Source organism: Salmo salar, chromosome ssa09, assembly GCF_905237065.1.
Source record: "Salmo salar chromosome ssa09, Ssal_v3.1, whole genome shotgun sequence".
In the NCBI taxonomy this organism is placed as follows: domain Eukaryota; kingdom Metazoa; phylum Chordata; class Actinopteri; order Salmoniformes; family Salmonidae; genus Salmo; species Salmo salar.
In genome coordinates this window covers 43489112-43515657 of record NC_059450.1, presented here as the reverse complement: position 1 = coordinate 43515657, position 26546 = coordinate 43489112, and the positions used below count along the sequence as shown (strand labels likewise).

Here is a 26546-nt window from a genome sequence, read left to right as displayed (position 1 = left end):
GGATTACAGCCTTGGGTTTTCTTGTGTATGACACTACAAACTTGGCACATGTGTATTTGGGGAGTTCCTTCATTATTCTCTGCAGATCCTCTCAAGCTCTGTCAGGTTGGGTGTGGGGCGTCGCTGCACAGCTATTTTCAGGTCTCTCCATAGATGTTTGATCGGGTTCATGTCCGGACTCTGGCTGGACCACTCAAGGACATTCAGAGACCTCTCCTGAAGCCACTCCTGTGTTGTCTTGGCTGTGTGCTTAGGGTCATTGTCCTCTTGGAAGGTGAACCTTCACGGCAGTCTGAGGTCCTGAGCAATCTGGAGCAGGTTTTCATCAAGGATTTCCCTGTACTTTGCTCCGTTCATCTTTCCCTCTACTCCCAGTCCCTGCCACTGAAAAACATTGCCACAGCATGATGCTGCCACCACCATGCTTCACCGTAGGGATGGTACCAGGTTTCCTCCAGACGTAATGCTTGGTATTCAAGCTAAAGAGTTCAATCTTGGTTTCATCAGACCAGAGAATCTAGTTTCTCATGGTCTGAGAGTCCTTTAGGTGCCGTTTGGCAAACTCCAAGCGGGCGGTCATGTGCCTTTTATTGAGGATTGGCTTCCATCTGGCCACTACCATAAAGGCCTGATTAGTGGAGTGCTACAGAGATGGGAGAACCTTCAAGAAGGACAACCATCTCCACAGAGGAACTCTGGAGCTCTGTCAGAGTGTCACCTTCCTGACCAAGGCCCTTCTACCCCGATTGCTCAGTTTGGGCAGGCGGCCAGCTCTAGGAAGAGTCTTGGTGGTTGCAAACGTCTTCCATTTAAGAATGACGGAGGCAGTGTTCTTGGGGACCTTCAATGCTGCATAAACGTGTTGGTACCCTTCCCCAGATCTGTTCGACACAATCCTGTATCAGAGCTCTATGGACAATTCCGTCGACCGCATGTCTTGGTTTTTGCTCCGACATCCACTGTGGGACCTTGTATAGACTGGTGTGCCCCTTTCCAAATCATATCCAATCAATTGAATTTACCGCAGGTGGACTTCATCCTTGATGTTTCTACAAATTGATGGAAACATGATGCACCGGAGCGCAATTGAGTCTCATTGCAAAGGGTCTGAATACTTATGTAAATAAGGTATTAATGATATTTTTTTGTTGTAAATTAACAACATACTGTTTTCGCTATGTCATTATAGGGTATTGTGTGTAGATTGAGGGAAACAATATTTAATCCATTTTAGAATAAGGCTGTAACGTAACAAAATGTGGGAAGAGTCCAGGGATCTGAATACATTGTGTGTAAAAAAAAAAAAAGACATGTATTTTATTACGGCCCATGAGCCTGTGTTTTTATTTATTTTTGCACTATTTTTCTGTTGTCAATCCTTTATATTGAGCATTTGGCTAACCAGTGGGCAACGGCCAGACCCCCTACCAAGGTGGAACAGCCCGCTTTTCTGGTTGAATGATCTGAGGTGGCGCAAATTCACATTCAAAGTCAGAGTGAGACCCGCTCTGACTGTTCGGCTCAGGCGCGAAGTGTTATGCCAACCAAGCTCACAGAATGAGACCACCGATGCAATCTTCACTCTCTCCCACTACTCTTCTATCCCATCCTCTTCCTTCTGTTAAATCCTTCCTTCTGTCTCCTGACTGCCTTTTCAACCCTACTCTCCTCTCTTCGACTCCAACTGTCCCCTTTCTTCCTGGGCAGCCCGATCCTCCTCTCCCGCTCCATGGCTGAGTGACTCACTACGTGCTAACACAACAGGGTTGCTAACACAACAGTTATGCAGAACTGGAAAAAAACAAAACTTCCGGAGGACCTATCATCCTTCCACTCCTTCTCCGTAGCAAGACTACATGTGAGTAATGTGTAGGAAGTGTGAAGAGGCTGTAAGAAAAGATAAACACTTGTATTTTATTACATTATTTGTTTATTGATGTTTTTTATTCTTAGCAGTGGGTGTAGACCAAGGCCGGACTGTCTCCTGAACTCGCCGTTTAACAGATCCGGAGATTGTAGGGATGAGAGAGTGGGCAGAAACGGTTAAGGTAGGGGTGGTTGGAGCAGGGCTGGTTAAGGTAGGGGAGGTTGGGGCAGGGCTGGTTAAGGTAGGGGAGGTTGGGGCAGGGCTGGTTAAGGTAGGGGAGGTTGGGGCAGGGCTGGTTAAGGTAGGGGGGTTGGGGCAGTTTGTGAAGGCTGGGTGGAATGGGTTGTGATTACCGGTAATGGGAATGGGGAAAATAAGAAATCAAAGTGTGGTGCAGTAGGTGATATTAATGTGAGGGGACTGGACATGGAGGCTGATGGTGTTCCCAGAGGAAGGGTGGGGGAGGCACTGGCAGTTCTTGAACTCACAGGCGTCTGGTGTTCTAGGGCGACTGACCCGGAGACAGAGAGCTGCCGAAGCACCTCCCGGGCCTCCCCTTCCCCCAGGCGATCCTTCTCCAGCTGAAGGCGCTCCCTCTCCACCTGCAGGCGCTCTGTCTCCACCCTCAAGCGCTCTCTATCCAGCTGGAGCCGGTTCTTCTCCACATCCAGGTGTGCCTTCTGTGTTTCATGTGCTTTTTGTAATAAATCATAAAGAGCTTGGTGGATGTGTTGGGCGGTCTGTGTAACATGGATTTGTTGTGTTTGTGTGTCCAGGATTTGTTGGAACAGATTGGCTTGGGGGCCCTGTGGTGTCCAGCCAGACGTGATGGGTTGGGATGTAGAGCCAGAGTGGATGGAGTGAGATGGTGCAGGACAGGAGGTGATGGGTTGGGGTGTAGAGCCAGAGTGAGATGGTGCAGGACAGGTGGTGATGGGTTGGGGTGTAGAGCCAGAGTGGATGGAGTGAGATGGTGCAGGACAGGAGGTGATGGGTTGGGGTGTAGAGCCAGAGTGAGATGGTGCAGGACAGGAGGTGATGGGTTGGGGTGTAGAGCCAGAGTGGATGGAGTGAGATGGTGCAGGACAGGAGGTGATGGGTTGGGGTTTACAGCCAGAGAGTGCATCTGCATTGCTTGCTATTTGGGGTTTTAAGCTAGGTATTTGTAAAGCACTTTGTGACAACTGCTGATGTAAAAAGGGCTTTATAAAATAAATTTGATTCATTGATTGAGCCTGGATTGAGTGAGCTGGTGCAGGACGGGAGGTGATGGGTTGGGGTGTAGAGCCAGAGTGAGATGGTGCAGGACGGGAGGTGATGGGTTGGGGTGGCACTGTTGGTGCTGGCCAAGGTGTTGATGGCGAGGTGGAGGGTAGCTCCTCCATGGTGACAGAGGGTAAAGCTGACTCCACAGTTCCCTGTGCTGCTGGTAGGGGACCAGAGCTGGAGATTTCTCCCTGAGAGAGACCTGGACAAGAGGATTAGGTCAATATTATTTATCACTTGTTGAAATTACTTCCTTTAAAATGTCATGTTTTCTGTTGGTTTACCATTATGGCATTATGCTTTTTCATTCAAATAAAGAACACACTTAAATTATTCCTGGAGTGTGTTCCATCCTTTCCATTCATCAGGTACTCCTTTAACACGGGTGCTGATGTAATACAGTCTGTATGGAATTTAATAAAGTTTGTGTGGCTCAGTGAAATGTAAACTTTGCCTTGCCTCCTACAGGCTACTCATGAGAGACCACACACACACACACACACACACATCTGAGTCACTCTGCGCTAGTGGACTGATTCATTAGATGTGTAGATTAGCTTTTTGTTGTAAAAATGTAAATGTGGACATTGCGTGTGCGTCAGTGTATGGCACAGAGTGGCCATGTCTCGCGTTTTGCCCTGCAGCCACTGGCTTAGCATTAGAGGTCCACAATGTCTATACACTTTGCCTTGAATCTATGCTATCGTGCCCAGAAACATGCTCCTTTTAGTCTCTGTTCCGAACGTGCTAGACGGCCAGTTCGTATGGGCTTTGGCCAGTTCGTATAGGCTTTAGCCGTACCCTTATCCTACTCCTCCTCTGTTCCTCTGGTGATTTACAGGTTAATCCAGGCCCTGCAGTGCCTAGCCCCACTCCCATTCCCCAGGTGCTCTCTTTTGTTGACTTCTGTAACCGTAAAAGCCTTGGTTTCATGAATGTTAACATTAGAAGTCTCCTCCCTAAGTTTGTTTTATTCACTGCTTTAGCATACTCTGCCAACCCGGATGTCCTAACCGTGTTTGAATCCTGGCTTAGGAAAACCACCAAAAACTCTGAAATCGCCATCGCTAACTATAACATTTCCCACCAAGATAGAACTGCCAAAGGGGGCGGTGTTGCAATCTACTGCAAAGATAGCCTGCAGAGTTCTGTCTTACTATCTAGGTCTGTACCCAAACAATTCGAGCTTCTACTTTTAAAAATCCACCTTTCCAGAAACAAGTATCTCACTGTTGCCGCTTGCTATAGACCTCCCTCTGCCCTCAGCTGTGCCCTCGATACCATATGTGAATTGATTGCCCCCCATCCATCTTCTGAGCTCGTGCTGCTAGGTGACCTAAACTGGGACATGCTTAACACCCCAGCCATCCTACAATCTAAACTTGATGCCCTCAATCTCACACAAATTATCAATGAACCTACCAGGTACAACCCCAAATCCGTAAACACGGGCACCCTCATAGATGTCATCCTAACTAACTCGCCCTCCAAACACACCTCTGCTGTTTTCAATCAAGATCTCAGCGAACACTGCCTCATTGCCTGTTATGGGTCCACGACCAAACGACCACCCCATCACTGTCAAACGCTCCCTAAAACACTTCTGCGAGCAGGACTTTGTAATCGACCTGGCCGGGGTATCCTGGAATGACATTGACCTCATCCCGTCAGTAGATGATGCCTGGCTATTCTTTAAAAGTGCCTTCCTCCCCATCTTAAATAAGCATGTCCCACAAAAAAAATAAAAAATTGAACTAGGAATAGATATCGTCCTTGGTTCACTCCAGACCAGTCTGCCCTTGACCAGCACAAAAACATCCTGTCGCGTTACGCATTAGCATCGAATAGCCCCCATGATATGCAACTTTCAGGGAAGTTAGGCACAAATATACACAGGCAGTTAGAAAAGCTAAGGCTAGCTTTTTCAAACAGAAATTTGCATCCTGTAGTACTAACTCAAAAACGTTCTGGGACACTGTAAAGTCCATGGAGAATAAGAGCATCTCCTCCCAGCTTGCCCACTGCTCTGAGGCTAGGAAACACTTACCACCGATGAATCCACTATAATTGAGCATTTCAATAAGCATTTCTCTACGCCTGGCCATTCTTTCCACCTGGCTACCCCTACCCCAGTCAACTGCCCGGCACCCTCCACAGCAACCCGCCAAAGCCTCCACCATTTCTCCTTCACCCAAATCCAGATAGCTGATGTTCTGAAAGAGCTGCAAAATCTGGACCCATACAAATCAGCCGGGCTAGACAAACTGGACCCCCTCTTTCTAAAATTATCTGCCAAAATTGTTGCAACCCCTATTACTAGCCTGTTCAACCTCTCGTATCATCTGAGATTCCCAAAGATTGGAAAGCTGCCGCGGTCATTCCCCTCTTCAAAGAAGGTGACACTCTAGACCCAAACTGCTACAGACCTATATCTATCCTACCCTGTCTTTAAGGTCTTCGAAAGCCAAGTTAAACAGATTACTGACCATTTCGAATCCCACCGTACCTTCTCCGCTATGCAATCTTGTTTCAGAGCTGGTCATGGGTGCACCTCAGCCTCGCTCAAGGTCCTAAACGACATAACCGCCATCGATGAGACATTACTGTGCAGCCGTATTCATCGACCTGGCCAAGGCTTTCGACTCTGTCAATCACCACATTCTTATTGGCAGACTCGACAGCCTTGGTTTCTCAAATGATTGCCTCGCCTGGTTCACCAACTACTTCTCTGATAGAGTTCAGTGTGTCAAATCGGAGGGCCTGTTGTCCGGACCTCTGGCAGTCTATGGGTGTGCCACAGGGTTCAATTCTCGGGCCGACTCTCTTCTCTTTATACATCAATGATGTTGCTCTTGCTGCTGGTGATTCTCTGATCCACCTCTACGCAGATGACACCATTCTGTATATTTCTGGCCCCTCTTTGGACACTGTGTTAACTAACCTCCAGACAAGCTTCAATGCCATACAACTCTCCTTCCGTAGCCTCCAACTGCTCTTAAACACAAGTAAAACAAAATGCATGCTATTCAATCGATCACTGCTCGCCCGTCCAGCATCACTACTCTGGACGGTTCTGACTTAGAATACGTGGACAACTAGAAATACCTTGGTGTCTGGTTAGACTGTAAACTCTCCTTCCAGACTCACATTAAGCATCTCCAATCCAAAATTAAATCTAGAATCGGCTTCCTATTTCGCAACAAAGCCTCCTTCACTCACGCTGCCAAACATACCCTCGTAAAACTGACCATCCTACCGATCCTCGACTTCGGTGATGTCATCTATAAAATAGCCTCCAACACTCTACTCAACAAACTGGATGCAGTCTATCACAGTGCCATCCGTTTTGTCACCAAAGCCCCATACACTACCCACCATTGCGACCTGAACGCTCTCGTTGGTTGGCCCTCGCTTCATACTTGTCGCCAAACCCACTGGCTACAGGTTATCTACAAGTCTCTGCTAGGTAAAGCCCCACCTTAGCTTACTGGTCACCATAGCAGCACCCACTCGTAGCACGCGCTCCAGCAGGTATATCTCACTGGTCACCCCCAAAGACAATTCCTCCTTTGGTCGTCTTTCCTTCCAGTTCTCTGCTGCCAATGACTGGAACGAACTGCAAAAATCTCTGAACCTGGAGACTCATATCTCCCTCACTAGCTTTAAGCACCAGCTGTCAGAGCAGCTCACAGATCACTGCACCTGTACATAGATGGGCTGTTTACAGATGTGCTATCTACCTACCTCATCCCCATACTGTATTTATTTATTTTGCTCCTTTGCACCCCAGTATCTCTACTTGCACATTCATCTTCTGCACATCTACCATTCCAGTGTTTAATTGCTATATTGTAATTACTTCACCACCATGGCCTATTTATTGCCTTAACTTACCTCATTGGCACTCACTGTATATAGACATTTTGTTTTCTTTTGTTCTACTGTATTATTGGCTGTAGGTTTTGTTTATTCCATGTGTAACTCTGTGTTGTTGTATGTGTCGAATTGCTATGCTTTATCTTGGCCAGGTCGCAGTTGCAAATGAGAACTTGTTCTCAACTGGCCTACCTGGTTAAATAAAGGTGAAATAAAATATAAAAATGGAAACAAGTCTGACTTCCTGTGTGTATAATCCTCTGCCATTTTGGTACACATATTGGCTGCATGGTGTGGCTTCTCCATGAAATGGTCAAATAAAATTAGCAATAACTATACTTGCATTTATGGATCTATCTGTTTGCCTGCAACAAAAATATCAACATCCTGGATTGTTCTGAAATGTAATACACAAAACAATGTCTGTTGGGGGAAGGATGTTGGGTAGATATCAATATGTATGTAAAACATAGTTGAAAAATAATTTAAGTGGGGATATGGCTGACATTTTGGGCTTGCCCAGGTCTCCTTCACGACACCATAATCTTCAGTCTGTAGATGCTACCAAGCAGGAATTGATGTAATTTGAAGCTTTACTGCATGTTCTGTAATATGAGTAGTATTTCGATTTTAATATCAAATTGTTTGAGTAATGTTGAACATTGTAAACATGATAAATTCAAAAACCCTCAGATTCGGCACATTTGTGCGTACATACCCCCTGAACTTAAAATTGATGAGTGTTTTTTGTAGTCATGGGCCTACACGGCAGGTATCCTAGTGGTTAGAGCGTTGGACTAGTAATCAAAAGGTTGCAAGATCGAATCCCCGAGCTGACAAAGTAAAAATCTGTCGTTCTGCCCCTGAACAAGACAGTATACCCACTGTTCCTAGGCCATCATTGAAAATAAGAATTTGTTCTTAACTGACTTGCCTAGTTAAATAAAGGTAAAATAAAATAAAAACGTACCCCATAATATCAAAGTGGAATTAGGTTTGTCAAAATGTTCAAACTAATTAAAAATGAAAAGCTGAAATGTCTTGACTCAAGTATTCAACCCCCTTGTTATGGCAGGCCTAAATAAGATCAGGAGTAAAAATATGCTTAACATTTCACATGGACTCACTGTGTGCAATAATGGTGTTTAACATAATGTTTTTATGACTACATCTCTGTACCCCACACATACAATTATCTCTTAGGGAACCTATTAGTAGATGAGTAAAAAAAAAAAAAAAAAGCAGACATTGAATATCTCTTTGAGCATGGTGAAGTTATTACACCATGGATGGTGTATCAATACGCCCAGTCACAACAAAGATACAGACGTCCTTCCTAACTCAGTTGCCGGAGAGGAAGGAAACTGATCAGGGAATTACCCATGAGGTTAATGGTGACTTCAAAAAGCATTTATGAGCATTCCCAACAGTGGGCAGCAGGTAAGCTAGCGGTTAAGAGCTTTGTGGCAGCAACCGAAAGGTCGCCGTTTCGAATACCTGGGCCGAATAGGTGAAAAAACAGTTGATGTGCCCTTGAGTAAGGCACTTGACACTAATTGCCCCTGTGAGCCTCTCTGGATAAAAGCGTTTGCTAAATGACTAAAATGTAATTGTACAATTTTATGTGAAAATTGACTACAAATTATATCCATCTGCTAGTGAATTGCTGTATGTGCAATAATACCATTAGTTACATTGTCTAATTATGCCACTTTCTCTGTATTAAATGGGTCGCAGATTTAAACTAGCAGAGTTCCCTCTGGAACTTTGATGCATCTCGTGCAGTAGGCCTACATTCTGTCAAACTATTTATGTACAGCAAATAAACATTAAACCCCAATCAGAAGCAGTGTTTTTTAAATATACATTTTTATATTTTTCAATAATTCATGTAATTGATCTAAATATACACTTGCTTTGTAGCACATTTGATAGGGCCAGTCTACAAGCAGGCCTGGTTGAGGCCAAAATGTCAAACAAACTTTAATTAATTATTTTAGATTACTTAAAAGTCAAATTTAAACCAAATAATAGATAGTGAAATATAACTCACATTATACAATATTGAATTATGAAATATACCGTATATAGGCCTAATGTATAATATATTATTACTATGATGTAATTATAATAATTTTATATAACATTAAGATATAATTACAAGATTAGCACTCACCAAATCCCAAATCAGCAGGCCCTACACCAGCTTCGGTCTCTGCCATTCGGGAAAGCAGTTGCTGCTCCAGGTCGGTCAGCGCCGGCACGGTGTTGGGCCCCCCACCAGTCTGGGTGGACAATGTCCGGATAGAAGAAACCTTTTGCTTGATTTGGCTCCTTATGAGATTGTACTTCTTCCGGACATCATCACCACATCTCGCCACAGCTGATGTAGGGGTCAAGGTCCCCGCGATGGTGTTCCAGGTTGCCGTCTTTGACCCCCGGGGGCGAATGTGGGCCTGGGCACCGAAGAGGTCCTCCCAGTGCCCAAGTACCCCTGAAATAATAAGATCCTCATCTCCAGGGGTGAATCGGTGCCTCTTTTTTTCAGTTTCCTTCTCCATTCCTTTGGGTTTTCTTTTTCCTTTATCTACATGTGAAATTTATATAAAATCAGCATCAAGTTGTATGATTCATTCCTAGGAAACAGGCTAAACTTATTAACTTACTAGTGTTCTCCCTTGTTGGTCTGTGTGGTATTTAAACCATAAGGCCCAACGTGGTGTGGTTTATTTAACCTTTATTTAACTACACAAGTCAGTTAAGAACAAATTCTTATTTACAATGACGGCCTACCAAAAGGCAAAAAGCCTCTGGCCATTATAAACCGATAGTTTGGGTCCTGAATGCTAATTAATAAATCAAGTTAATGTACCTAATCTATTACACAGTAGGATTTACAATACTGCCCAGTCATAACTGGCATCTCTTGCAATGAAAGTCAACAGCAAAATGAGCCAGTAAACCCTCTCCAGAATGATAGCCTAGCTTCTATTTAGTCTGGATTTTTCACAGTAACTTTCTCAGAAATAATCCTGCTGCAACATGTTGAATAGACATTTCAACTTGTTGGTCCTTTGAGGGGTTGGTTCTGTTTCAGAGTTAGATGTCCGATACATTTCAGACAACATTTCACTGGAGACTTTTGGGCTCCCGAGTGGCGCAGCGGTCTAAGGCACTGCACCTCAGTGCTAGAGGTGTCACTACAGACCATGGTTCGAATCCAGGATGTATCCGCACAATTGGCCCAGCGTTGTCTGGGTTAGGCCGTCGTTGTAAATAAGAATTTGTTCTTGACTGACTTGCCTAGATAAATAAAAGTTAAATAAAACATTTTCATCCAATGGTTCCATTGATTCTTGTGGAATCTAACAAGTGCATTTCAATTTATCATGGACCTACATAACACAACATAAGGTTGTACGCTACTACTCAATTATGGTTTTAGTGCTGGGATTTTCACACTCAACACTTTGTAGAGTCCACGCCCCGATGAATTAAAGCTGTTCTCAGGGCAAAAGGCAATATTAGGAAGGTGTTCCTAATGTTTTAAACACTCAGTGTATCTCTTGGACTGAGTCCAGCATGCAGGTTAATGCCATTAGCCTGATGGGTGTGCATGCATCATAAAATCATGTGTTCTTTTTCATAACATTGCTAGAATCAAGGTATTGTTTGTCATTGGGTGTTGTTCAGCCCCCTGAAACAAGGCAGGCTGGAGCAAACATTCTACAATTAAATTGCTGAGTGATGTTGGTTTGAATTCTGTCCAGATTCTCAACTGTGGCTTTAAATGTTCCCATGTGTGAGAAGAAAGAAAACACATACCTTTGAGTAGTAAGACTTTCTTTTCTTCCGTCTTTTCTTTGAGCTCTCCAGCCGGCCCTAAGTTGAAGACAAATATAAAATGTTGATGGCAAATCAGGTGAGTAGGTTACCCTTTTCATGACACCAATTACTTTACAGTGGAGCCATTCCACATCCCATTTTGCCTAGTGGGGAAAATGGCCCGACTCTCCGACGCTGCCCTGCGTTAACCGAATGCTGTCTAAACGCTAAATAATCCTCACTTGCGATATACGGGTTTGGAAACATTTGGAGCTTAACTTTAATATAAGACCATTTTTCTCAAATTACAAAATATATACTTACAGTACGCAGTCTAGCAAAGCTGCACCTGGCTTTATTTTGAGAAATACATGTGATCCAGCCAGATATGTGGAATGGAATAATCCAATGGAAATGTAAGCACAAGGTGAGAGGACGTCGTAGCAAAGGGTGTGTGTGAGAAAACAGCCAGATACAATTTTACTAAACTGTGCATAGTATGTATCTTATGTATTTTAAAAGGTTATTTATATGACAGTTACGTTAAAAGGTTTCCAAAAGCGTATTGCTATAGGATTAAAAAACATTGAAAACAGGAGAATTAGTCTAATGAATTTACCTTAAAGACTAGGTGTGCTGATTTCCCAGCTAGCGTATAACGTTCTGAGAACCATGTTTCTTAGAGCTTGGTGAGTGGTTTTTCTATGGATATTTTTCATACAACCTTCCCACAATGTTCTGGGAATGCTGCAGGATACCCATGTAGCACATAACGTTCCGAGAACCATATGTTTCTTAGGTGGGAATTTCAGCACAACGTTTCCTACAGTTTTCCTCATGGTTGTATTCAAAGCACATGTGTCAAATTCATTCCACAGAGGGCTAAGTACCTGCAGGTTTTCACTCCTGCCTTGTACTCGATTGACAAATTAAGGTCCGTAATTAGTAAGGAATTCTCCTCACCTGGTTGTCTAAGTCTTAATTGAAAAGAAAAAACAAAAACCAGCAGACACTAGGTCCTCAGAGGAATGAGTTTAACAGAACTGATTTAAAGTAACATTCTCAAATTGTTCAGAGAACGTTAAGAGACTACATTCCTCTGTGGGAATTTCAGTACTTAAGCAGGTTTCCTCATCATTCTGTTTACATTCATGTTCTCAGAAAAAAAAAAAAAAAAATATATAAAAAAAAAAAATAACTTTCCATAAAAACCACAAGAAAACATTAGTAACGTTCAAAGAACATTCCAAGAAGGGTATTTAAAAACAAACATCACGTTCTCAGCATCAAAACTACTTCTTTGGAGTTTAACGGCAGATGGCATCCAATGTTGCATTACCGCCCCCAACTGGACTATAATATAAATACATTATATATATTGTGATACATAATGGGAAAAATAAATAAAAATGAAACACAAAAAAAACCACCCTGCCAACTAACCCTACACTCATTCAAAACACACTAGCCCATTCCACTACTTTGACCCCATCTGCTCCTGCACCATGCCAATGGCCTGGAAGGACGGGATACCAGCACTTAACACACCCTGGAACTCTTCTGAAGTCAAATCTCGTATAGCCAAATACTTCAACAGTTGGCACACAACTTTATCCACCGAAAGTACACAATCCTCCATCCCATTCCCTCATCTTGATTGGGATCTCCCTCCTACAAACTGCTATGACATGACCATAAATGTTACACCTGAAACAGGGCAGTGGATTCAGCACAAAGCTCTAAAGGATAACTGATATATATCCTAACATGACTTTGTCAGGTAGAGACTCTGACTCAAAAAGACTGACAGTGACTCCTGTTTCACCACCAAACGGCGGGTGATACAAACACCAGGAATTTAAACTTCAATTGCTCCACCTCCACACTTAAAACTACCCCAGAAAAACACTACTTTCAATGGTGCCCCGTTCCTAAGAGCAAAGCAAGAAACAGATCTTGACCCAAGTTGCATAACATGGACCGCCTGCTCCCTCTGGTCAGAAGAAACAAACAAATATCACAAGTCCACTACAGGTTACCTTCACTGACTGAACTGCATCCAACTCCTTTCCCACCCATCCTGAAACCACAAATGGTTCTGCCAAAAGGCAAGGATGCACTTTCTCCCCAAAAAGTCACTCCTACTGGACAAGACTCTTCTTTATCATGTCCATTGATGCCAGGCTCTGTTTCCAAGCTATTCACCACACCTCACTTAACTAGGCCCTCATTAACCATCAATTTCACTTCCAGAACTCAGTTTGGTGTACAGCTCACTTTGTTTGCACTTGACACCAATCCTCTTTGACACCCCATCTCCACCTTCCTCAAATTCAACCTCTGCTATCCTCATTCTCTTCAACCTCTTATTCCTCCCTCCATTCCTCCATCCCTCTTCAGAAATCCACCTTTGCGTCCCTGTCCCAATAGTCCTCTTCTCCCGACCTGACTTGCGGCCCAGTGGCATTCAGACGTAACTCCCATCTCATAACCTCCAGGGGGGCAACATTTTGGGAACATGAGCAGTGACCACACACTGAAAAAAAACCAACCCACAGACTCAACTCTTCTCGTGTCGGAAAACCTTCAGCTCTCCCCTTCTTTTGTCTCTCTGACCGCTGGACTTCATTCAACACACTTCCGAATCTCCCATCAACAAAACTCTATCCTATCCTGTTAAGTGTGTTCAGGTGGGTTTGCCGCACCCACTTATTGGACACACCTGATCTTAATGAGTGATTATTTACTTTGAAATGGAGTCTGTTTGAATAGACTAAAATGAACAGAGCAGTGGACTAATTCCAGGAATAGAGAGCAGAAGATCATAGGTTAGAATCGCATTGATGCAGTGCCACAAAAAAAAGGTGTGTTTGCATGATTAATACCTAAGCAAATTAATATCCATGTGTCCTACCTGTGCTTGGAGTTCACAACCGGTAACCCAAACTAAGCTAGCAGTGTTAAGTCTTATTGAAATATGTTCTCAGAACGTCATTTAATTACCTTTAAATAACATTCTGAGAATGGAAATTATAGGTTAATAAAACATCCCATGAAAACATTCTGGGAACCATAGTAAAACGTTCTCAGAACGTCCCTGCAATCTAGAACAGGTGGAATGTTCACTTGCATTCTCAGAACGTTTAATTTTTTTCTTCTCAATTTTACCAGTCAGGAAACTTTTGGCTTTGTTCCCAGAACCAATGGGAAACCAAAAACGTACATTCCCACAACTTCCAAGGAAGCAAATGTGCTAGCTGGTTTAAGAGCAGGTTCCTGCTGTTCATATCTTATTCATTATGACCTTAAAGGCAAATCTGATATTACAAATGGTCCTACTAGCAGACTGTGAAAACAGGCGGTGCTCTGCTTTTACCATGATACACAAATGTTTCAATCTCTTCCTCCTTTACTTCATCTTTAATGTTGACATTCAGCCCCAGTGTTTGACTGCAGTCTTCCTGCTTCACTGATGCCATCTCTGGAGCCTGCTGTTCACTCTGGGCTTTACTGTTACAATCAGGACCCTCAGATTTAGGTCCGGTAAAGGAGAGTGGCAGGCTGGGTTTGATTACCATCCTAAAATAAAGATCAGACACGCATCCCAAGTAAAAACATGAAATGACTACTATGTAATACAAATAGCTGCTATTAACTGGTATGTTGGATTTGAGAGGACATTTCTCTGGTAATCTTTGATTGTTCACACTTTTTTCCTGATTTTATGTTTATAATGAAAATATGTGTATGCCTTCTATTTTTGGCATACTGTACATAACCCATACAACATGTAAATTGATCAATACATGATTTTCTTTACAGCCGTGCAATGGGCTGTGGATAGCCTGCACTCACCACGATATGAGCAAGCCTTAGCGACTGACGTCAAGAAAGGCTCCTGTGTTGCTAGCTAACGTTAACTAGCTACAGTGGCTAGACGACAGAGACGCTGAATACTAAATTAGCTCATATGGGTTCAATCAACACAGAATCATAAAACTGCGTTTAGCTCGTTATTCGTAAGCGAAATAAAAAGGTTTCTGAAGTATCGAAACGTCAAAAAACTGCGCCTGAAGATCCAAAACAAAGAAACGCGGCAAAACTTCCTCATGTCTTCTTCTTTCTTCATTAGTGACGTTTGGTGATCAACTGCAAGTGTTTACTGCCACCTAACGTCCGGGAGTGTAAATGTGGGTAAATTACCAGTTCCAAATCATACCACCATAGGGCAATATTGATTTACACCTTATTACAGCAAATCACATTTTATGTCACATGCGCCAAACAGGTAGCCCTTACCGTGAAATGCTTACTTACAAGCCCTTAACCAACAATGCAGTTTAAAGAAAATTAAGAGTTATGAAAAATATTTACTAAATAAACCAAAGTAAAAAAATAAGAGCAACAATAAAATAACAATAACGAGGCTGTATACAGGGGATACCGAGTCAATGTGCGGGAGTACAGGGTAGTCGAGGCATTTGCAGTAACATGTACGTGTAGGTAGGGGTTATGTGACTATCCATAGATGATAGATAAGCCATTTGATTAGATGTTTAACAGTCTTATGGCTTGGGGGTAGAAGCTGTTAAGAAGCCTTTTGGACCTAGACAAGGCAAGCGCTCTGGTACCGCTTGCCTTGCAGTAGCAGAGAGAATAGTCTATGACTAGGGAGGCTGGAGTCTTTGGCAATTTTTAGGGTCTTCCTCTGACACTGCCTGGTATAGAGGTCCTGGATGGCAGGAAGCTTGGCCCCAGTGATGTACTGGGCCGTACGCACTACCCTCTGTAGCGCCCATCAGTTGCCATACCAGGCAGTGATTGCTGTCCTGGAGGGCAGCCCTCCAGGACACCTACAGCATCCGATGTCACAGGAAGGCCAAAAAGATCATCAAGGACAACAACCACCCGAGCCACTGCCTGTTCACCCCGCTATCATCCAGAAGGCGAGGTCAGAACAGGTGCATCAAAGCTGGGACCGAGAGACTGAAAAACAGCTTCTATCTCAAGGCCATCAGACTGTTAAATAGCCATCACTAGCCAGCTACCACCCGGTTACTCAACCCTGCACCTTAGAGGCTGCTGCCCTATATACATAGACATGGAACACTGGTCACTTTAATGCTTACATATTTTGAATTACTCATCTCATATGTATATACTGTATTCTATTCTACTGTATTTTAGTTTATGCCGCTCCGATATTGCTCGTCCAACCACCCACCCCTATTTTGTAAACAAATTCATAGCTTTAAATCACATTAAATGGAAGGGTATTACTTGATAGCTACAGATGGTAGAAATCATGCAGATGTGTATGGGGAATTAGTATGGGATTTAATTGCATTTTATTTAACTAGGCAAGTCAGTTAAAAAAATAATAATATTTAGAATGTTGGCCTACACCGGCCAAACCCGGACGACGCTGGGCCAATTGTGCGCCGCCCTATGGGACTCCCAATCACATCCGGTTGTGATACAGTCTGGATTTGAACCAGGGTGTCTGTAGTGACGCCTCTAGCACTGAGATGCAGTGTCTTAGACCGCTGCGCCACTCGGGAGCCCAGATGCTTTTGCTCCATTGTTCACATTTTTTATAGGCTGCCCACTGAGAATATGCTCGAAGTGTGGCTTTAGATCAGCCTTCAGTCTTGGATAAAAAGGTCAAAATAGAGTTCAATTGAAAAGTTATAAGAGCCAGTGTCTTTAATACCAGTCTCCATTATATAGTTACGAGTTTGTTCATACAACCATCTGGGCAGAAGTTCTAATAGTAATGCTTTTCGTTTACAGAAGACAAATATTAACCAAAGCAAAAGGTACAGAACATGTTCTTAAGCTCAGTTCATGTCAAACATGGAAAACTATCAAATGTGCGCCATTTCCCTAATTAGTTCACTCAACACTTTTTCTATGAGTTGTGCCTGTATTGTGTTGCCTGGCTACCCAAACGCCTTGCTCTGACCAAACGCTACGCCACGCTCACGGACGTTAGTTTCTTCTCTGCAATGAGTCTGGATCAGACCTAGGAGTACCTCCTGAGGATTTCTAGACCGTCTGATACTGATCGGTTAGAGATGAGCCAATCGCTGATGACTTTGTTTTGTACAACACCCCTCATTTTGACATCACCACAAACTTAAATGACGTCAGTCTCAGACTGAAGTACGTAGCGAACGACAGGGCAGCAGAAGAATTCAGTTTCAGTCATCAGGCAATGTGTATCAGAGGAACATTTGACCTGGCCTGAGTAAGAATACAAGATAACACTTGTTGTATTTTATGACATTGTCTCCTGACTCTGCCTTTCTGACCCCACCCCTCTTTTCTATCCTATCCTCTTCCTAATGCTAAATCCTTCTCCCTTCTGTCTCCTCCCTTTCCACATCCTTTGATTTCAACTGTCCCCTTTCTTCCCAGGTGGCCCGATCCTCCTCTCCCGCTCGTTGGCTGAATGACTCACTACGTGCTTTATTTATTTATTATTTCACCTTTATTTAACCAGGTAGGCCAGTTGAGAACAAGTTCTCATTTACAACTGCGACCAGGCCAAGATAGAGCAAAGCAGTGCGACACAGAGTTACACATGGGATAAACAAACATACAGTCAATAATACAATAGAAAAAGTCTATATACAGTGTGTGAAAATTAAGTAAGATTAGGGAGGTAAGGCAATAAATAGGCCATAGTGGCGAAATAATTACAATTTAGCAATTAGACACTGGAGTGATAGATGTGCAGAAGATGAATGTGCAAATAGAGATACTGGGGTGCAAAGAAGAAAAAAAATACTATATGGGGATGAGGTAGTTGGGTGGGCTAGTTACAGATAGACTATGTACAGGTGCAATGATCTGTAAGCTGCTCTGACAGCTGATGCATAAAGTTAGTGAGGTAGATATAAGACTCCAGCTTCAGTGATTTTTGCAATTCGTTCCAGTAATTGGCAGCAGAGAACTGGAAGGAAAGGAGGCCAAAGGAGGAGTTGGCTTTGGGAGTGTTCAGTGAAATATACCTGCTGGAGCGAGTGCTATGGGTGGGTGCTGCTATGGTGACCAGTGAGCTGAGAAGGCGGGGCTTTACTTAGCAAAGACTTATAGATGACCTGGATCCAGTGGGTTTGGCGACGAATATGAAGCGAGGGCCAGAGAACGAGAGCGTACAGGTCGCAGTGGTGGGTAGTATATGGGGCTTTGGTGTCACTGTGATAGACTACATATAATTTGCTGAGTAGAGTGTTGGAGGCTATTTTGTAAATGACATCGCTGAAGTCAAGGATCGGTAGGATAGTCAGTTTTACGAGGGTGTTTGGCAGCATGAGTGAAGGATGCTTTGTTTGCGAAATAGGACGCTGATTCTAGATTTAATTTTGGATTGGAGATGCTTAATGTGAGTCTGGAAGGAGAGTTTACAGTCTAACCAGACACCTAGGTATTTGTAGTTGTCCACATATTCTAAGTCAGAACCGTCCAGAGTCGTGATGCTAGACAGGCGGGCAGGTGCGGGCAGCGATCGGTTGAAGAGCAACAGAACAGAGTTGGTAACAGAACAGTTGTGTGGAACTGGAAGAAAACTAAACTTTCCGGAGGATCTATCATCCTTCCACTCCCTCCTCTCCGTGGCAAGTACGCAAGGTTACATGCAAGTAATATGTATAGTGTAGTAAGTGTGAAGAGGCTGTAAGAAAACAAGTTAAACACTTGTTGTATTTTATTGCATTATTTGTTTGATGTTTATTGATGTTTTTTATTCTTAGCAGTGGGTGCAGGCCAAGGCCGGACTGTCTCCTGAACTCGCCGTTTAATAGATCCGGAGATTGTAGGGATGAGAGAGTGGGCAGAAACGGTTAAGGTAGGGGTGGTTGGGGCAGGGCTGGTTAAGGTAGGGGAGGTTGGGCCAGGGCTGGTTAAGGTAGAGGTGGTTGGGGCAGGGCTGGTTAAGGTAGGGGAGGTTGAGGCAGGAATTTTTAAGGTAGGGGTGGTTGGGGCAGGGCTGGTTAAGGTAGGGGTGGTTGGCGCAGGGCTGGTTAAGGTAGGGGTGGTTGGCTCAGGGCTGGTTAAGGTAGGGGAGGTTGGGGCAGGGCTGGTTAAGGTAGGGATGGTTGGGGCAGGGCTGGTTAAGGTAGGGATGGTTGGGGCAGGGCTGGTTAAGGTAGGGGAGGTTGGGGCAGGGCTGGTTAAGGTAGGGGAGGTTGAGGCAGGACTTTTTAAAGGTAGGGGAGGTTGGGGCAGGGCTGGTTAAGGTAGGGGAGGTTGGGGCAGTTTGTGAAGGCTGGGTGGAATGGGTTGTGATTACCGGTAATGGGAATGGGGAAAATAAGAAATCAAAGTGTGGTGCAGTAGGTGATATTAATGTGAGGGGACTGGACATGGAGGCTGATGGTGTTCCCAGAGGAAGGGTGGGGGAGGCACTGGCAGTTCTTGAACTCACAGGCGTCTGGTGTTCTAGGGCGACTGACCCGGAGACAGAGAGCTGCCGAAGCACCTCCCGGGCCTCCCCTTCCCCCAGGCGATCCTTCTCCAGCTGAAGGCGCTCCCTCTCCACCTGCAGGCGCTCTGTCTCCACCTTCAAGCGCTCTCTATCCAGCTGGAGCCGGTTCTTCTCCACATCCAGGTGTGCCTTCTGTGTTTCATGTGCTTTTTGTAATAAATCATAAAGAGCTTGGTGGATGTGTTGGGCGGTCTGTGTAACATGGATTTGTTGTGTTTGTGTGTCCAGGATTTGTTGGAACAGAGTGGCTTGGGGGCCCTGTGGTATCCAGCCAGACGTGATGGGTTGGGGTGTAGAGCCAGAGTGGATGGAGTGAGCTGGTGCAGGACAGTAGGTGATGTGTTGGGGTGTAGAGCCAGAGTGAGATGGTGCAGGACAGGAGGTGATGGGTTGGGGTGTAGAGCCAGAGTGGATGGAGTGAGATGGTACAGGACAGGCGGTGATGGGTTGGGGTGTAGAGCCAGAGTGAGCTGGTGCAGGACAGGAGGTGATGGGTTGGGGTGTAGAGCCAGAGTGAGCTGGTGCAGGACAGGAGGTGATGGTTTGGGGTGTAGAGCCAGAGTGGATGGATTGAGATGGTGCAGGACGGGAGGTGATGGGTTGGGGTGTAAAGCCAGAGTGAGATGGTGCAGGACGGGAGGTGATGGGTTGGGGTGGCACTGTTGGTGCTGGCCAAGGTGTAGATGGCGAGGTGGAGGGTAGCTCCTCCATGGTGACAGAGGGTAAAGCTGACTCCACAGTTCCCTGTGCTGCTGGTGGGGGACCAGAGCTGGAGATTTCTCCCTGAGAGAGACCTGAACAAGAGGATTAGGTCAATATTATTTATCACTTCTTGTTGAAATTACTTCCTTTAAAATGTCATGTTTTCTGTTGGTATGGCATTATGCTTGTTCATTCAATTAAAGAACACACATAGGCTACTCATTAGAGACCATACACACGTCTACAGTGATAGGCAGCTAACAATGACTATACTTTATGGACGGATCTGTTTGACTAACAAAAAAATATCACAACATCCTGGATTGTTCTAAAATGTAATACACAACAAATGTCTGTTGGGGGAAGGATGTTTGGTATATTGGATTTTGTATGTAAAAACATTGTTAAAAAATCATTAATAAAAGTGTGGATGTGGCTGACATTTTGGTCTTACCCAGGCCTCCTCTATGACACTATAATCTTCGGTCTGTAGATGCTACCAGGCAGGAAATGATGTAATTTGAAGCTTTACTGCATGTTCTGTAATATGAGTAATATTTAGATTTCAAAAACAACTCTTTGATGAATAACATTGTAAACATGATGATCAAGATGGTTAAGAAGCTAAGATGTAAAGTTGTATTTTTCTACAGAAAGAGATGGTGCCTTTCTCAAAGCAGTAGGAAGCAGATTATTCAATCAACCTTTTAATCTGCTTTTTATTATGGTGATAATATTTATCAAAATGCAGATACTACTCTTGGACGCCATCTGCCATGGTGCCCTTCCTTTTGTTACACGTAACAGTTTTGATACTCATCACTGCATCCTGTATCAAAAGGTTGGCTGGGATTGGCTAAAGACCCATAGATCTCGACAAATCAAATATTATTGGTCACATGCGCCGAATACAACAGGTGAAGACCTTACCGTGAAATGCTTACTTACAAGCCCTTATAACCAACAGTTCAAGAAGTTGAGAAAATATTTACTAAATAAGTAAAACATTTAATAAATGAGGCTATATACAGAGGGTATCGAGACAACGTGCGGGGGTACAGGTTAGTCCAGGTAATTTGTCAACGTAGGTAGAGGTAAAGTGACTATGCATAGATAATAAACAGCATGTGGAAACAAATGCAAATAGTCCGGGTGGACATTGGATTAATTGTTCAGCAGTCTTATGACTTGGTGGTAGAAGCTGTTAAGTAGCCTTTTGGAACTAGACTTGGCGCTCCGGTACCCCTTGCCATGCGGTAGCAGAGAGAACAGTCTGACTAGGGTGACTGGAGTCTTTGACCATTTTTAGGGTCTTCCTCTGATACCGCCTAGTATATAGGTCCTGGATGGCAGGAAGCTTAGCCCCAGTGATGTACTAGGCTGTACGCACTACCTTCTGCAGCGCCTTACGGTCAGATGCCAAGCAGTTTCCATACCAGGCGGTGATGCAACCGGGCAGGATGCGCTTGATGGTGCAGCTGTAGAACTTTGAGGATATGGGGACCCATGACAAATCTTTTCAGTCTCCTGAGGGGTGCTCTCTTCACAACTGTCTTGGTGTGTTTGGACCATGATAGTTTGTTGGTGATGTGGACCCGCTCCATTACAGCCACGTTGATGTTAATGGGGGCCTGTTCGGCCCGCCTTGTCCTGTTGTCCGCGATCATCTCTTTTGACTTGCTCACGTTGAGGGAGAGGTTGTCCTGGCACCACACTGCCCAGGTCTCTGACCTCCTCCCTATAGGCTGTCTCATCGTTGTCAGTGATTAGGCCTCCCACCGTTGTGTCGTCAGCAAACTTAATGATGGTGTTGGAGTCGTGCTTGGCTATGCAGTCGTGGGTGAACAGGGAGTACAGGAGAGGACTAAGCACGCAACCCTGAGGGGCCCCCGTGTTGAGGATCAGCGTGGCGGATGTGTTGTTACCTGCCCTTAAAACCTGGGGGTGGCCTGTCATGAAGTCCAGGATCCAGTTGCAGAGGGAGGTGTTTAGTCCCAGGATCCTTAGATTAGTGATGAGCTTTGAGGGCACTATGGTGTTGAACGCTGAGTTGTAATCAATGAACAGCATTCTCACATAGGTGTTCCTTTTGTCCAGGTGGGAAAGGGCAGTGTGGAGTGCGATTGAGATTGCGTCACCTGTGGATCTGTTGGGGCGGTATGCAAATTGGACTGGGTCTAAGGTTTCCCGGAGAATGGTGTTGTTGTGAGCCATGACCAGCCTTCCAAAGCACTTCATGGCTACTGACATGAGTGCTATGGGGTGGTAATCATTTAGGCAGGTTACCTTGGTGTTCTTGGGCACAGGGACTATGGTGGTCTGCTTGAAACATGTAGGTATTAGAGTCGGTCAGGGAGAGGTTGAAAATGTCAGTGAAGACACTTGCCAGTTGGTCCGCGCATGCTCTGAGTACACGTCCTGGTAATTCGTATGGCCCCGCGGCTTTGTGAATGTTGACCTGTTTACTCCCCTTTTTGTTTACAAGGCCCTACTTCATAAACTTCCGTCTTATCTAACTTTGCTGTTAAAGTATTGATACCCAAGTTGCCTAACCCGTTCACAGGATTGGTTAACTCAAGGTTCCTAGGGTCTCCACTGAGCTATGTAAATCTTAACAAAACAACTCCACATCTGGCTTCTTCACCTGCGGGATTGTCTGAGAGGGGGTGCTGAGGAGTATTTCTGTCTGTAATAAAGCCCCTTTGTTGGGAAAAACTCATTCTGATTGGCTGGGCCTATGCCCTACAAGGCCCACCCATGGCTGCACCCCTGCCTATTCATGTGAAATCCATAGATTAGGGCCTAATGAATTTATTTCAAATTAAAAGATTTCCTAATATGAACTGTAACTCAGTAAAATCGTTGCATGTTGCATTTATATTTTTGTTCAGTATATACGATTACTATAATGTAAATATAATAGAACATTCAAGTGGAACTGACAGTGTTTTAATGACTTTGCAGATATGAAAACAGACAATCATAATATGTAAAAATAAATATACAATTCCCAGTTTGATTAAACACCAACTTTCTAAGAGGTTTTAAAATATGTTCTATTTGACTCAGCGTTCCATGACACTAAGACATTGTTGTCAGAATAGATGGATGCAGTTCAATGCATGATTAATATAATTCACCAATACATTTCTTGAAGGGTCCCAAATATAATGCTATCAGGTTATAAATTACAGCTGGTCTGGTACATTGTTTGCTGCTTCCACCCAGTCGAGATGCAGTTTCAGGGACTCAATATTTTGAACAAAGACCGGAGGACTGTAACTATGGCTGGGAATGTCTATACAATCAAACTAGCTAGGGCAATGCTCACAAGTCAGTCTAAATGTGGCTAATAGTCTAGCGCACGTGTTAAACAAAAGGCCCGCGGGCCGAATAGGACACACAAGTGAGTATAAATGAGTCAACAGCCAAGTCATCTACCTCCGTGAATTCAACTTCAATTGTACTGCTTCGTGTGTCCCGTTTCCAACGTGCAGCTTAGGGAAAGTGTACAGACACACGCCACAGTCCTAGCTAGGCTACTAAAATGTTGCAGTCTTGCTTCGGTCTTTAAAGCTTGACAATGAATAACCCCAAAAAATTAAACCTGCAACAAAATGCCAGGCAAAGAAGAAACATGTAGGTCTGTTACAGCAACATTTGAGCAATAGCTTAGGCTGGCTACACAACTATAATACATTTTGAGTGCTCCACAGCAATTCTGCATTCAACTGCACCAGTGATCCATGCAGTGGGAAAACATTTTAAAACTTGTGTCATGACGTTGGCCTGTGGGTAAGGTTTATGACCCGTCCCCCCCCCATAAATACCTTTCTCTCTTCCCCTCTCTGAATCTACTGAAGGACGTGAATAGCCTGTGTTAAATATAGAGAGTCTGGGAACATCAAACAAATGGGGAAAAGGAACCATATTTTGTTAATAAAACCAGTTGGAAATATGCTTGATAACGTAATGAGTATGGATTTCATTTCAGTTGTCATCTGAGACATTATGATTGATGACAGGACGACATAAACTGTACCTGGGAAAGTATCCACCCTCTAGTTATCAGAGTCACATCGAATTGTTATGCAATCGAAATGTTTGATATTGAAAATGTTTGTTAGGAGATGAAATGTAATTTTAGCTTCCAAACGAGAGAATTGGGTTTTCATAAGGAAAGTGCCCTGCTCGATCAGTGGCCCAACCCTGTGAAGAGACAGCGGTTATAAACGATGAAACACCTCCCTCCCCCTCTCCACTATATAATCCTTTGACGAAAAGATAACCAGTTAGTTCCAGTACGGGAGGTCTGCAGCCTCTACGTTAGAAGGACACACATGTCAAGTACAGAACTAAGCCAACCTCGGCGTGAGCTCTGGTATGAACTGGTATGAACTTTGAGCTTATTCACTACAGAAGTGCTACTTCCTAGCCGTTGAGTTAGCAGCGGCCGCTGCTAACGTGGGTTAGGAAAGGACGGACGACGGATCCAGTCTAACAACCAGACGAAGATACCACCACGTATCCAATTGACCCCCATTGACATTCTTCCGAAAACAGGGAGATCTGTTGGCCAACCCGGCCAGCATCTACGACCAATCTACCGAAGCGCAGCTCAGAGTAAATATTTATTGCATTTTCCTTTTCCAAATGGGCGGTAATTTAGAATGCATAAGATAATGTATTTACGATAGCATAGCTGCTGTTTCTCTGTTCCTAAATCTTCCCGCTCTTTCATTCAAGCCCAACCCCCTTTCCTTTGTGTAACCAGCCGTCATATCTGTTCCGTCTACCGAGACGTTTTCTGTATGACATCATTGTATTCTGTGTATTTGTAATTCTGTGTGATTAGTTAGGTATTTAGTAAATAAATGTATTGCTGATTCAACTTGTTAGCCAGGGTTCGTGAAGATAGCCAAGAATTTACAACTTTCATTATGAGACTGAAAATAAGACAAGGGTTAAGATTGACTGCTATCGTTGCAAAATATTACAAAGTATTTTAAGAGTTTATTCGGAAGATAACAGCTCTATAAACGTTCTTCCGTGGTGCCCCGACTTTCTAGTTAATTACATTTACATGATTAGCTTAATCAGGTAATATTAATTACAGAGAAATAATTTTATAAGTTAGCATGTCATATCACTTAATCCGGCATAGCCAAAGACACGACATATGTTTTAAGTTTAAATGTTCAAAACAGCATACAGCTACGTTTTTGTTTTTTGGAGTTAAATACTTTTTGACTAGGGTCACAGCATATTATCCACACCTGCAAGCATAGCAGCAAAGGCTGGATGAATATTATTTATCTCTTTTGTTTTAATATGTTAAAATGCTATGTATGTACATCATCCTATGTACATAAGTGGACATTATAAATAAAATACAACAATGGCCAGTTTAGTTTGCAGTGGTGGTGCAGAGACGGCAGGCTAAAAGCCTGATATGGACAGCGATGGTGTAGAGACGGCAGGCTAAAAGTCTGATATGGACAGTGATTATGTAGACTGCAGGCTAAAAGCCTGAAATGGACAGTGATGGTGCAGAGACAGCAGACTAAAAGCCTGATATGGACAGTGATTATGTAGACTGCAGGCTAAAAGCCTGATATGGACAGTGAGGGTGCAGAGACAGCAGACTAAAAGTCTGATATGGACAGTGATTATGTAGACTGCAGGCTAAAAGCCTGATATGGACAGTGGTGGTGCAGAGACGGCAGGCTAAAAGCCTGATATGGACAGTGATGGTGCAGAGACGGCAGGCTAAAAGCCTGATATGGACAGTGATGGTGTAGAGACGGCAGGCTAAAAGCCTGATATGGACAGTGATGGTGCAGAGACGGCAGGCTAAAAGCCTGATATGGACAGTGATGGTGTAGAGACTGCAGGCTAAAAGCCTGATATGGACAGTGATGGTGTAGAGACGGCAGGCTAAAAGCCTGATATGGACAGTGATGTAGTAGAGACTGCAGGCTAAAAGCCTGATATGGACAGTGATGGTGTAGAGACGGCAGGCTAAAAGCCTGATATGGACAGTGATGGTGTAGAGACGGCAGGCTAAAAGCCTGATATGGACAGTGATGGTGTAGAGACGGCAGGCTAAAAGCCTGATATGGACAGTGGTGGTGCAGAGACGGCAGGCTAAAAGCCTGATATGGACAGTGATGGTGTAGAGACGGCAGGTTAAAAGCCTGATATGGACAGTGATGGTGTAGAGACAGCAGGCTAAAAGTCTGATATGGACAGTGATTATGTAGACTGCAGGCTAAAAGCCTGATATGGACAGTGAGGGTGCAGAGACAGCAGACTAAAAGTCTGATATGGACAGTGATGGTGTAGAGACGGCAGGCTAAAAGCCTGATATGGACAGTGAGGGTGTAGAGACGGCAGGTTAAAAGTCTGATATGGACAGTGATGGTGTAGAGACGGCAGGCTAAAAGTCTGATATGGACAGTGATGGTGTAGAGACGGCAGGTTAAAAGTCTGATATGGACAGTGATGGTGTAGAGACGG

At 44.0% G+C, this 26546-nt stretch overlaps 1 protein-coding gene across 2 annotated transcripts; it reads right to left on the bottom strand.

Moving 5' to 3' along the window:
• Positions 1 to 1912: 1912 nt before the first annotated feature.
• LOC106611387 (protein FAM186A) lies at positions 1913 to 14978 on the bottom strand. 2 transcript variants are annotated; one of them, XM_014211558.2, is made up of 5 exons: positions 14690 to 14978; positions 14211 to 14413; positions 10835 to 10891; positions 9186 to 9596; positions 1913 to 3335 (listed from the first exon to the last, which is right to left on the bottom strand). In XM_014211558.2, exons 2-5 carry the CDS (start codon positions 14410 to 14412, stop codon positions 2164 to 2166), a joined length of 1842 nt encoding a protein of 613 aa, XP_014067033.2. In that variant the 5' UTR covers position 14413; positions 14690 to 14978; the 3' UTR covers positions 1913 to 2163. The 2 variants fall into 2 exon arrangements, with proteins under 2 accessions (XP_014067033.2, XP_045579644.1); XM_045723688.1 differs by lacking the exons at positions 14211 to 14413; positions 14690 to 14978 and adding an exon at positions 13400 to 14185.
• Positions 14979 to 26546: the final 11568 nt, after the last annotated feature.

Excerpts from the sequence above, each read along its gene's own strand:
- LOC106611387 (XM_014211558.2), bottom strand. The coding sequence starts at position 14,412 with ATGGTAATCAAACCCAGCCTGCCACTCTCCTTTACCGGACCTAAATCT. Across the intron at positions 9,597-10,834 it reads GAAAGTCTTACTACTCAAAG|ATAAAGGAAAAAGAAAACCC; the intron begins GTATGTGTTTTC and ends TTTCACATGTAG. Across the intron at positions 3,336-9,185 it reads GCCTGCTGATTTGGGATTTG|GTCTCTCTCAGGGAGAAATC; the intron begins GTGAGTGCTAAT and ends CCTCTTGTCCAG.